The sequence below is a fragment of the Doryrhamphus excisus genome, linkage group LG6 (assembly GCF_037039965.1).
Source record: "Doryrhamphus excisus strain RoL-2023G ecotype Guam linkage group LG6, RoL_Dexc_Guam_v1.1, whole genome shotgun sequence".
NCBI classification, from domain to species: Eukaryota; Metazoa; Chordata; class Actinopteri; order Syngnathiformes; family Syngnathidae; genus Doryrhamphus; species Doryrhamphus excisus.
Window position 1 is genome coordinate 5,476,933 of NC_136362.1, and position 12,482 is coordinate 5,489,414.

At 51.1% G+C, this 12,482-nt stretch overlaps 3 protein-coding genes across 4 annotated transcripts; 1 reads left to right on the plus strand and 2 right to left on the minus strand.

The window, feature by feature from the left end:
- Positions 1–55: 55 nt before the first annotated feature.
- Positions 56–4,851, minus strand: ptprr (protein tyrosine phosphatase receptor type R). Of its 2 annotated transcripts, none has more exons than XM_078791225.1 (16): positions 4,683–4,851; positions 3,807–3,979; positions 3,490–3,603; positions 3,270–3,419; positions 3,096–3,203; positions 2,910–3,026; positions 2,754–2,848; positions 2,582–2,611; positions 2,335–2,524; positions 1,906–1,990; positions 1,694–1,773; positions 1,450–1,587; positions 1,283–1,393; positions 1,062–1,219; positions 869–982; positions 56–788 (listed from the first exon to the last, which is right to left on the minus strand). In XM_078791225.1, exons 1-16 carry the CDS (start codon positions 4,735–4,737, stop codon positions 695–697), a joined length of 1,812 nt encoding a protein of 603 aa, XP_078647351.1. In that variant the 5' UTR covers positions 4,738–4,851; the 3' UTR covers positions 56–694. The 2 variants fall into 2 exon arrangements, with proteins under 2 accessions (XP_078647351.1, XP_057923433.2); XM_058067450.2 differs by having other exon boundaries at positions 2,582–2,695.
- A 1,144-nt stretch (positions 4,852–5,995) lies between these two features.
- LOC131125693 (tetraspanin-8-like) lies at positions 5,996–7,969 on the plus strand. The gene is made up of 8 exons (XM_058067487.2): positions 5,996–6,176; positions 6,553–6,621; positions 6,683–6,799; positions 6,876–6,950; positions 7,023–7,118; positions 7,189–7,299; positions 7,376–7,498; positions 7,575–7,969. Exons 1-8 carry the CDS (start codon positions 6,117–6,119, stop codon positions 7,713–7,715), a joined length of 792 nt encoding a protein of 263 aa, XP_057923470.2. The 5' UTR covers positions 5,996–6,116; the 3' UTR covers positions 7,716–7,969.
- Positions 7,970–8,329: 360 nt separating this feature from the next.
- On the minus strand, positions 8,330–10,761 carry rab21 (RAB21, member RAS oncogene family). The gene is made up of 7 exons (XM_058067495.2): positions 10,185–10,761; positions 9,894–9,953; positions 9,375–9,482; positions 9,254–9,317; positions 9,129–9,183; positions 8,976–9,064; positions 8,330–8,559 (listed from the first exon to the last, which is right to left on the minus strand). Exons 1-7 carry the CDS (start codon positions 10,320–10,322, stop codon positions 8,420–8,422), a joined length of 654 nt encoding a protein of 217 aa, XP_057923478.1. The 5' UTR covers positions 10,323–10,761; the 3' UTR covers positions 8,330–8,419.
- Positions 10,762–12,482: the final 1,721 nt, after the last annotated feature.

Consider the following 12,482-nt stretch of genomic DNA (forward strand, 5'->3'; position numbering starts at 1 on the left):
TTTTTTATGTCTTTTCCAACTATTTCATCTTTCTTCTCGTATTATGACTTTATTCCCTCACATTAGAACATTTTTAGCAACCTCATTCTCCATATTTGCTCAGGAATTTGACTTGTCAGTAAATGTTTAGGACGTGTTTGGACCCCCTGGGGGGTGTTGGGACCCCGGATGCTAGCGCCGGGAGAATGAAGGAGGCGGTTAATGGAACATTAGCGCCACCTAGTGACCGGCGTGCCTCATATTTGGATGCTTGAAGTGCTTCATTGCAGCCCAAAATAGGCTCCATTTGCTGAAAGATGAATAATAATAATAATAATAATAATGATTTCGGATGAATAACCGGCTGTGTGCCATCAGGAAAGAACCATTTTGAAAAGCTGCCGATGTGGCGAGGGATTACTGTTCAATGACAAGTACCAAAACGTAAAGTACATGACCTTTAGATTATTGCTACATCAACCGAGTGCTATCAGACACCGAAAACACGTAAAAAGAGTAGAAAAATAAAGTTGTTCTTCGCCAAAATACAATCGAAGAGGTAGACCTGCACCGCCAGCGGCAGCGAGCAGGCTATGCTAACATGACAGCTAACACCACGTTAACGTGCGCGAGAGAGAAACACAAAGACGTCCACACACGGAAACGGATAACTTCTTCCAGTGATGTACCTTCCCTCTTCTCCTGTCCGTCAAAGTCACCAAGCTCCGCCTCCCTCAAGGCGGGCCTGGTAGAGGCTCAAGGCGTGATGGACAAAGCGGTACTGCTCGCCGGTCTGGATCATCCCGCCCCTTGCGACACAAGCACAAGACCTCAGCTGCTGCCCCCTGCGGCCCGGAGGCCTCGCCGCACCGCGCCGCACGCGTCTCACCTGTCCACCCGCAGCCGACACGTGATGCCCAACACGTCCACCGCGCCCTCCGCCTCCAGCTGCCGGCAGCCGATGGCGGCGGCGATGAAGCAGCCTGTGCGTCCGATGCCGGCGCTGTCGGGAAAGCATCACGGGAGGGGGGGTGGAGTCAGTCCAGGTGAAGCATCACGTGACCCCAAGGGCACGCCCCTACCTGCAGTGGATGATGACGGGCCCCGCAGGAGACGCCGCCCGCCGCTCTGCCTCCACGTCCCCAATGAGCTGCAGCAACGGCACGGCCGAGTCGGGCGTCTTGTGGTCGGGCCACGACGTGAACCAGTAATGCTGCAGGGTGTGGGTTCTATTCCCGTACTGCACACACGGCCGGGCCCGAAGTGAGCGCGTGAACGACGTTGGCGGCGTTTTTACCCGTACCTTCAGTGTCAGGCGGCGAGCCGTGTAGTGGTCACACTCCCGCACGCCGCCAACCGCCACCTCCACCTTCCCGTAGATGCCCCGCCTCTCAGGCCAGTAGAGGACGCACTTCTGCGGACGACGGCCGAGCGTTAAGCCCCGCCCATGTCGCGTGACTTTCAACCCACCTCCTTCTTCTCCTTGAGCTTGGTGATCATGACGATGGCGGGCGCCGCCTCCTGCCACGCCATCAGCCAGAAGTCGTCCACCGTGTTGACCATGGGGCCCTGCGTGGCGATGAAGGCCTTCTGGTCGCCACGGTAACCCTGTCGCAGGAAAGTGGACTTGGCTTTCATTTTGGAAGGACAATGCCCCTTCGTGTTCTCCTCGCTTCCCGACAGGAAATGCCTACTGTGGACTTTCACTACGCACCCGCACGTAGTTGGCGTTGATGTAGGAGCTCAGCGGGTCGCCGCTTCCTCTGGAATGCAGCAGGACTCTGGAATGGGGGTCTAGGAGACGAGGAGAGGACATTTTCATCTACTCTCCTACTTGCAGGGAAGGAAGGAAGGAAGGAAGGAAGGAAGGAGCCCCGCCCCTGCATCAGAAGGCAGCTTCCTGGTTGCCTAGCAACAAGGACTCACTTGGCAGGATGGTCTTGTATCGGTTCTTGGTCCCGTGGTTGGGAACGTCCAGCTCTTTTGGGTCGGTGAAGTTCATGGGGATCTCCTGACATGTGAGACGGTGTTAGACACGCATGCACACGTACACACGCACGCATGTACACACGCACGCATGTACACACGCACGCATGTACACACGCACGCATGTACACACGCACGCATGTACACACGCACGCATGTACACACGCACGCATGTACACACGCACGCATGTACACACACGCACGCATGTACACACACGCACGCATGTACACACACGCACGCATGTACACACGCACGCATGTACACACGCACGCATGTACACACACGCACGCATGTACACACACGCATGCATGTACACACATGCACGCATGTACACACACGCACGCACACATTAACACACACGCGCTTACAGAGAACTCCGCGTGCAGCCTGTGCGCGTCGTCGATGATGTCACGGAGCTGCCGTGGCGTGAGCGGCCGGCTGGCGGCGAGCAGATACTCGCGGGCCACCGTCTCCCTGGGCGTCACCACGGCAACGGCGAGAGGCTCCACCGAGGCCAGCGCCGCCATGTCCAACACCAGCGAGACGTTGGAGCCGCGTCTGAGGAGAAGGTTTACTGCGTGACGTCGTCTCAGTCGTCGGTTGCCACCCACTCACCTCTCTTGTAGTCCCGAGGCGGGTTTCATCCTGAAGGGGGAGGGGCACGGTTTCAGCTCAGGAGCGGCCGGGGGGGCGTGGTCAACGTGGCGGACGAATGAGACGGGGGCGGGGCTGGGGGGAAGACCAACAGGAAGTAGGCAGACATGGCAACGTGGCGGACAGAGCTCACCTGCACAGAGGGAACGCTGCGATTGGCTGCTGCTGCAGGGGAATGGGCGGGGCCAAAGACCTCTCCACCTGGACCGTGCTTCCCGACGTCACCGCCTGCCACGCAAACATCAGCGTCATCCACATAAAATCGAATAAGAGCGAAGGTCGCCATCACCTGGATGACATTTGACCTCCGGGCACAGTCAGGCGCGACCTTTGGTGTGGAGCGGACGTGAGGGGGCGGAGCTTTGAGCCGTGCGTCAGAGGTCTTCTCCTTCAGGCGATACAAAACCTGCAAAAGTGGAAGAACGGTCGGAGGTGAGGGCGCCCTCTGCTGGACGCACGCCGACGCCATCTTTACCATCATGCAGGTGATGACGATGATGAAAATGGCGAGGAACAAGACGGCGCTGTAGAGGCTTTCCCGCCTCCACAGGTGGTCCCCCGGCCCCCCCTGCAGGACGTTCTTCTGCGGGGGTTGAATGGCAGGTGAAGCAGCGTTACTGTGGCAACAAAGGGGCGGGGCAACACCCACCTCCGTTGACACTTCGGTGATGCCAAAGTGCGCCAGGTGTTGATGAAGGACCCTGACATCCAGCGACTGGATGACCTCCTCGGCTGGGCGGGGCTCTGAAATGTCCGGCCTACCGGACGACACGAAGAGCTCCACGCCGTTCTTCTCTTCCTGGAAGAGCCGCCAATCAATCAGCCAACCTGAGCACACGTCAGATGGAGCACAGGAGGCGTGTCCTCACATTCAGACCGTTGATGTGGACGCGTCCCACCGGCACGCCCAACGCTGCCGCCACGCCCCCCCGGAACCGACCGAGAAGGCCAGCGCTGAGCCTCCTGACGTCCACCGCCAAAAACTGAAACGAAGTCAACGAAGACACGCCAACATCACAACACGCACGCCTGTCAGTCAAAGCTCAAGGAGCTCACTGGGGGCGGGGTTAAAGCGGCGTCCTGATTGGCTGTTGTCCAGGTAACGCCATGATCCCAATCGGCTTTCTGTCAGGATCAGCTTTTACTTTGGTCCCGCCCACACACACTCACTCACTCACTCACTCACCATGGTAACCAGGTGGCGTGCAGACACCGTGGCGTGCTCCACGTGCGTGCTGCCCACACGGCGATGATGAGGATGATGATGAAGGCGGTGAGGTTCCTGTGGCAGGTTGGCGCCCAGCTGAGCGTGCGCAGCAGGAGGAGGAAGAGGCCTAAGGCGGCTGCCGAAGGACGACTCTGTGGAGACCAGCAGGAGGCGTCAGAACATTTTTGGACATTCCTGAATATTCCCAAAGGCGTCAGGATTTCACAATGGATGCCGTCAGGGACAAGACTTCTCCCTAGCGATAGCATCCTGGTTGCTATGACGACCCAGAGCTGAGCCGCTCTGATTGGATGGAGCAGTCGGCTCTGCTGGCATGGGGAGAACGGCCAGCCAATCACAGGTCGAGTTGAAGGTGAGCTGGCCCGCCCACTCACACTTCCCAGGTTCGTGTTTCTCGTCTGCCCAAATAGATGTTGTTATTTAGCTCGTTAGCTTGCTTCACAAACGTACAATCGTCAGTTTGTTTAGCAACAACATGCTAAAGCAGCTAGCTAGCTAGCTAGCCCAGCCCGCGGACGCCATCAACTTGCTAATGTGGCTAACAGCCTCGAGTCCACTCAGTCCAGAACCTTCCGACTGTTCACGAGACATCTTCCCACGGAAGGTTAGCATTAGCATCTTAGCATCAGCATCTGTCCGGAACTTCTGTACCAAAGCACATTAGGCTAACACGACCGACGTGTGACAAATGTCTTACTAGCATAACGCCGCGACACGATGCTAATGCTAATGTTGGCATCATCGTCAACGGCGAGAAGACGCTAAGCTAACGTTGGCGTCAGGTCGGACAGCCGGAAGGTGAAAAGTGGCGATTCATGAAGGAAATGTTCTCACCGGCCCGAAGCAACCAGCAGAGAAGAAACACTACCCTTGGAGGGACCATCTTCATCCTTCCTGCATTGCACCTCTCACGCCACCAACACACACACACACACACCTGACTGTGTGCGTGTGCATGTGCGTGCGTGATAAGACAGGCAAGGCTGGCGGCAGTACTGCCCGATTAGAAGGATGTTCACTTCCTGTCACGTGATATTAAGGTCAGCGAGTAACAGTTCAGAGGACATGATCATGTATGTATTTTTCATTCATTCATTCATTTTCTACCACTTAGCCTCATGAGGGTTCCGGGTGAGCTGGAGCCTATCCCAGCTGTCTTAGGGCGAGAGGCGGGGTCCACCCTGGACTGGTGGCCAGCCAATCCCATATAGACAAACAACCATTCACACTCACATTCATACCTATGGACAATTTAGAGTGGCCAATTAACCTAGCATGTTTTTGGAATGGGGGGAAGGGGGGGGCAGGAGTACCCGGAGAAAACCCACAGATGCACGGGGAGAACATGCAAACTCCACACAGAGATGGCCGAGGGTGGAATCGAACTCGGGTCTCCCAGCTGTGAGGCCTGCGCGGTAACCTTCAGCGTATGTATTTTGCTTTATTTCGAATGAGGACTTGATGATGGGAAAGATGCGACGTTCGCGAACGAGTCGAATCTTTTTAACGGCTCTTTTAAGTGACGACTGAAAGCCATATTGTGCTGCTATGTCAGGAAGAGATATGTATTTGCGAGTCAGCGACTGAAAATAAGACACACACACAACTTTATTTATACATTCAGATAAAGTCCATATCTTATTACCGCCACCAGTGCGGGATTCTTCGATAATAAGGCGTTATTTATAAAAACGGCTCCTCGTGACACGACCTTAACTCCCATCTCATCCCATCCAAGGACACGTGGGGGACATCTAGTGGCGAAAGAGCGAATTGCAATCAGAAAATGTGCAAAAACTGTGATTCCGAATGATGTAAAGCCATAAATCACACGTCAGCACATTTTCCCACATTGACAAAAACAAAGATGCAGGGGGCTTTGTTTATAGATACGTATTTAAAATGTTGTCAAATATAATATTCAATAATGAATATAAAAACAAAGATTAGTGATATTTTTAGCTATTGCCATGAAAATGTCAACTTTTTGTCTTCAAACTGTGTCTTTTGTCTGTGACTGTTTGTCAAAATATTCCATTTGTCTTCCCGGAATGACACAGGCCCCGCCTCCCCTCCCCAAGCAGGAAGTGTCCTTATTTGATCCTTCGCAGTCATTTACGGGAAACTCCGCCCCTCCCGTCGGAAGCCTCTGACCCTAAAGCATGCGCACCTCCCCTCGCTTGCTCAGTTGTTACCTGTGACGCCTACCTGACGACGCTGTCGCCGTCTTTTGTCCTTAATTGTCGTTGTTGGCCAAACAAATTAACCATGACTCAAGTGAACAGGTGCCTCAAGTTAACCTTCATCGTGTCCAACGTCTTCTTCGCGGTGAGTTGATTCTTTTTGAAGTTTTTAAGATGGCGCCTGGGAAAATAAAAAGTGCGCACTTGCTAATCACAGCTAAGAAAGCGGCTATTCGCCTTTGAAAAGCTTTTAAAGCATTTTTGTACTCTCTACTCCCTGAACAACATTCATTCTACCTTTTAATGGAGTTTCTTCATTCCACTTTGTCGCTATGTGGTCCTCTCCTTACTTTTTTCGTCCAAAGTAGACGAGCTCGAATGAGCCAAGATGGCGTCATAGCTTTCGGAATGCCAGTGATTTGACTTTGTTCGTCGGCCCAAAAGCCTAAGAGGACGTGATTTAACTTTTTGAGAAAAAAAAAAGGCGTGGAGCTAAACATGACGCGCTTTTGTTATTGCAGATAGTGGGCGGGCTCATCATCACTTTGGCTCTGCTGCTGCAAGTGGTCACCCACTTAAATGGCGCCACGGTAAGCAAGCAAGCAAGCACGCGCACACGCACGCACGTACGCTGACTGTCTCCTCCTGCAGCTGGAAGGTCGCGGCACCGCTCTGGTCATGCTGTATGTGGTGGGCACCATCACCATGGTGATCGCCGCCGTGGGAGCGTATGGAGCACACCGCCAGAGCCGCCCGGCGCTCATCGTGGTGAGCCAGGCGCATCATCAAGTTCCTCTTTAGCAGGAAGGGCGGGTGTCGCATCTAATTTGTGGTCTTTTTGCAGTTCCTGGTCTGCATGGTCATTGGAAGTCTGCTCATGCTGCGTGTAGGCATCCCCGCCGCCGCCGTGCGTCCTCAGGTAGGCGTGGCGCCCTCAACCTCAACATGGCTGCTGTCCTCCTCTGACCTGTGTGTGTGTGTGTGTGTGTAGTTGGAGGGCTTGATGAGGGAAAGGCTGAGTCAGCTTCTGCCGTTGGATGCCACCAGTCAGGAGAACAAGGACGTCGCCAATAGCGTGCAGGAAATGGTGAGTTCGGAGGTCAGGCTTGATGACATCACGTGCTGATGTGTGTATTTGTGTGTGTGTGTTTGTGTAGCTGAAATGTTGCGGCCTCTTCAGCTATGAGGACTGGCGCCAGAACATTCCCGACTCGTGTTCGTGTGACGACGTGGCCGAGATGGAGGGGAAATGTCAGTCAGTCAACTACGTGAGTGTTGGAAGAGTTGCCGATTCCCACCGTGCCTGAAGGCAGCACGCAGTTTGATTGACGTGTTGTGTTTCAGCTGATGCTGCTGCAGAGGAGTAGGCTGGTGTTCAGTCAGCCGTGCTTCCCGCTCATCGCCCACTACATCCTCATGGCGGTGGACGTCGTCATCGGGGTGGTCTTCGTGTTGGCCATTTTGGCGGTAAGAACCATTTTGAACCCGTAGAGGGCACACGGACACGCTCCGCCTGACGCCACTTCCTGTTTCCTGTTTGCAGCTGCTGGGCCTGACGCTGTCATCCATCATAATCCATCAGCTGCGTGCCGCCAACCGCCCTTCGGTGGTGATGGTGGTGCCCAGCATCTTCAAGGCGGCGCCCCCCAAGTACCAGGAGCTGCACAACCCCCCCATGTACTAGGCCACGCCTCCTCGCTTTTTTGCTCTTTTTCCTTTTAAGGCCAAACGGGCATGTAGTGACAAAGTGCCTTAAATCACTGATGCACTGGCGCTGAGGCCCACAAGCCCACGCCACCATTTTTTCCTGCGGTGAAAGGGACGAGTTGATGTAGAAGTTGTAGAGGTGAATGGGGGGGGGCATTTCAAGGCTACTAAGATTCTTTGATTTGAAACAAATGTACTTGTCGTTTTGTTTAGTAAACTGTATTTCCTGTACCTAAAGCGTGTGTGCTTCTTGCTGGGAATGAAGGTGGCAGCCATTGTGTGTCAACACCGGACAGACACGTGACGTCACAGTGCTCTCTGCCGCCCCCTGCTGGCCAAAGCACACAGCACAGCCTTTTCCCCCAATAGTCGTTTAATATCACTTTGAAAAAGTCACATGAAACAGGCTGTTAGAGCATGCGCGCGTCCGCGGTGGTCAACAAGACCTGCGGACGCTGCACGCTGCCAGAAACGTGAAAAGCGAGACAAGATGGCCTCCAGTGGCTGATGAGAAGCGTTGCTTTTTAAATGGAGAGGTTGAAAACAGCAGAGGGTGAGGAAGCTGTCAGGTGTCATACACCATACAGGAAGTGATGTCATGACGCTGACCATTACTACTTTTACTTTGAAGGGCGCGATAACGATTCAACTCATTAAATATTCCCCGTGAGACGACGCGTGTTAGCCAGATGAGCAGCATCCTCCAGTGGGCGTGGCCTGTGGCTCATCGTCAACAATCTGTACACCTCGCCGACTCGTCGCTGCCTGGCTGCCTCCGTTGCCCTTTGACCTCTCGTCAGCCTGAGCCGCCTCCATCATGCCTGTGTGAAGTCACATGACCCGTCAGAAACAGACAAGTGGCAGTCGCGTGTCTAGACCCGCGCAGCTACTCCGTTTCAAGGCCTGTGTTGGACGGTGGAGACCGAGTGGGGTGTTCCTGTCCACAGGGTTCATGTGTTAGATATGCAGACCTCGGCAGGGTTCATCCTAGCCCCCCTAGGTACAGCTCTGGGTCTTCTAAGACCAGCGGTGAGTCCGGAGTGGTGGACATGGTAGAGGTAGCGGTAGAGGAAGAATGGCGGCGAGATGTTTGGTGGTAGAGGTAGATTTTTAAAAGCCCCCTTCGGGTACGGGCGGCAGCACCACTGTGATGTCATCCATGGAGCGGTGAGGAACCGCCCCGGCAGCGACATAAACAGGGAGACCCGTACTAGAACGTGCCAGCAGTGGTTCTTACGTTTACACAGGTCCAAGAAGAGCTCCTCGATGCCTTTGTTGAGCTTGGCCGAGGTCTGGTAGTGCTTGGCCCCCACCGAGGCCGCGTAGCTGCAACGAGCACACCCACGTTCACAAACGCGCTCACGCCGGCGGCCGTGATGTCATCACTCACCTCTCCGCCTCCTCCGTGGACACGTTCCGATCTTTGTCCAGATCGATTTTGTTACCTGCGTGACAGAACAGCACTGACTGTGGCTTCTTCTTCCATATACCGTCTCCATGACAACCCCAACTTACCTACTATACATAGACAAATGTCGTTGCCCAACATCTTCCTCAGTTCTTTCACCCAGCTCTTCACCTGCAAGGACAGCCTGTGGTTAGACGTGGCCTTTGGCTCAAACAGGAAGCAGGTTACCTTCTGGAAAGAGTCGTCGTCGGTGACGTCGTAGACCAGCACAGCTCCATTGGAGTCCCGGTAGTAGATTGGACCCAGCGCGTGGAAGCGCTCCTGACCCGCCGTGTCCTGGACAGGCAAGCGTACAGTTGAGGCACCGCCTCCCAGCTAGGACAGTCATGTGACCCGCCGTGTCCGAGACAGGCATGCTACGGTGATGGCACCATATACATATATATATATATATATATATATATATATATATATATACATATATATATATGTATATATTCTAAGACCTGGCCAATTGCAGTGCAAAAATGGCAAATAATCCATGTGATGGGAATGGGAATAGGCAGCATTTTTCCCTGATCTAACTCGATGCCGCTTCCTTTCCAAAATATGTACGTTCCTTAGACATCACAACTGCAACAATTGCACTTACTTATGAGGAAAACCTCTTCATATTTTGGCTTTGTCTGTTGTTTTTGATGTACTTGTTGTACATGTACTTGAAATGTCAAATGTAACACGCCTCACCCAGATGGCCAGATTGACCCGCTTCCCTGTGATGTTGAGCTTCTTGTTAAGGAAGGACGCCTGCAACACATCAATAAAAATATGATGCAATATTAGCAGGAACACCAAGTCAACAACAACACCCCGGTGGAGGGAGGGGGAACTTGTTCTCACGACGACGACCCCCCGTGAGGGCGGCTACCGACCATCACACAGCGGACACACCGGTGGACCGAAGCCCGGGTCCGGTTCCGTGCGTCACGGCCCTGCGAAGCCTGCCTTCCCGCCCCGCCCCCACACGCTAAGCCGTACCTGTAGAGTAGTAATGTGTTTGTCGTTGAATTTGTTCTCGCAGTAGCGCAGCACCAAGGACGTCTTGCCCACGCAGCCTTCCCCCAGCAGGACCACCTTGAACGAGAAGTTTCTGCCGCCGCTGCCCGCTGCCGCCATGGCGGCCAGTCGCTGTGTCACAACAAGCTAGCTGCCGATGCTAACGCCCAACTCCTCACATCGGCACGCTCGCTCTCGGCCGATAAACGGAGGAAAAGCCGTCGACAACCGAGGTGGAACACGAACTCAAGACATGAGGGACGTTCATTTAAAGTCGGTTGATATTGTCGTCGGTCTGACGTGCGGATTTTCGCCCAACTAATGGCGTCGCTTTGAGCTAGCTGCTGTTAGCCGGTTAGCCCCAAACACCGTCTATTCGGAAAGATGCACCACGCGTGACCATGCGCAGAGACGACACGATTTGCCCGGTCGTATGCGGGTTACCGTCGGTGTAAAGAACACGTAGAGTTATCGATAGGTTAATGTAGGCGATCTGGTAAGGTTTGATGTCCCGACGCTGCCGTGCAACAAGCCAACCACTACAAACGGACGGTGTGGTAAAAAAGCAGCAGAGCGCGACGCCTCCTCTGTGTACGATCTGTGCTGTGTCACATGACAGGGGTCTGGCCTTCCTCATAATTTGTCAACAAAAACATCTGAAAGCTGTCACACTTGTGAACAATGAACAATTCCCACCTCGTGACACACAACGTGACGCTTTTCATCGTGACGTCGCCGCCATTGATGCTCGTTTGTTCAAACATTCCCCAGACATGATCATGGGGCTGGCGGACATCAGCGTGCTAACCCGCATACCCCTGGTCATATTGGACACGCGTATGTTGGCATTATACTACACATGCTGACTCTGTTCATACACCGGCTATTATTGGCCATAAACAAGTTCATATGGTATTTGTTATAAACATAAACGGAGTAATACTGAGCATGGACAACTTCAGATAGTACATACATGTGGTAATGTTATACATAAATATGCTAATATTGAGCAGAAAGATGTTAATATAGTACCTGCTAATAGTATACTGAAATAATATAGTACATAAACATGTAGAGGTATACTTAAATATGCTAACATAGTACATAAACATGGTCGTACTATACTTAAATATGCTAATATAGTACATAAACATGTAGTAGTATACCTAAATATGCTAATATAGTACGTAAACATGTAGTAGTATACTTAAATATGCTAATATCATACATAAACATGGTCGAGGTATAGAATATGTTAATATAGTACATAAACATGTAGTAGTATACTTAAATATGCTAATATAGTACCTAAAGATGGTGGTAGTGTACTTAAATATGCTAATATAGTACGTGAAGATGGTGGTAGTGTACTTAAATATGCTAATATAGTACCTAAAGATGGTGGTAGTGTACTTAAATATGCTAATATAGTACGTAAAGATGGTGGTAGTATACTTAAATATGCTAATATAGTACGTAAAGATGGTGGTAGTGTACTTAAATATGCTAATATAGTACCTAAACATGGTGGTAGTGTACTTAAATATGCTAATATAGTACCTAAAGATGGTGGTAGTGTACTTAAATATGCTAATATAGTACCTAAAGATGGTGGTAGTGTACTTAAATATGCTAATATAGTACATAAACATGGTAAGAGTGTACTTAAATATGTTAATATAGTACATAAACATGGTAATAGTATACTTAAATATGCTAATATAGTACGTAAAGATGGTGGTAGTGTACTTAAATATGCTAACATAGTACGTAAAGATGGTGGTAGTGTACTTAAATATGCTAATATAGTACGTAAAGATGGTGGTAGTGTACTTAAATATGCTAACATAGTACGTAAAGATGGTGGTAGTGTACTTAAATATGCTAACATAGTACGTAAAGATGGTGGTAGTGTACTTAAATATGCTAACATAGTACGTAAAGATGGTGGTAGTGTACTTAAATATGCTAACATAGTACGTAAAGATGGTAATTAAATATGCTAACATAGTACGTAAAGATGGTAATTAAATATGCTAACATAGTACGTAAAGATGGTAATTAAATATGCTAACATAGTACGTAAAGATGGTAATTAAATATGCTAACATAGTACGTAAAGCTGGTAATTAAATATGCTAATAAAGTACGTAAAGCTGGTAATTAAATATGCTAACATAGTACGTAAAGCTGGTAATTAAATATGCTAACATAGTACGTAAAGATGGTAATTAAATATGCTAACATAGTACGTAAAGATGGTAATTAAATATGCTAACA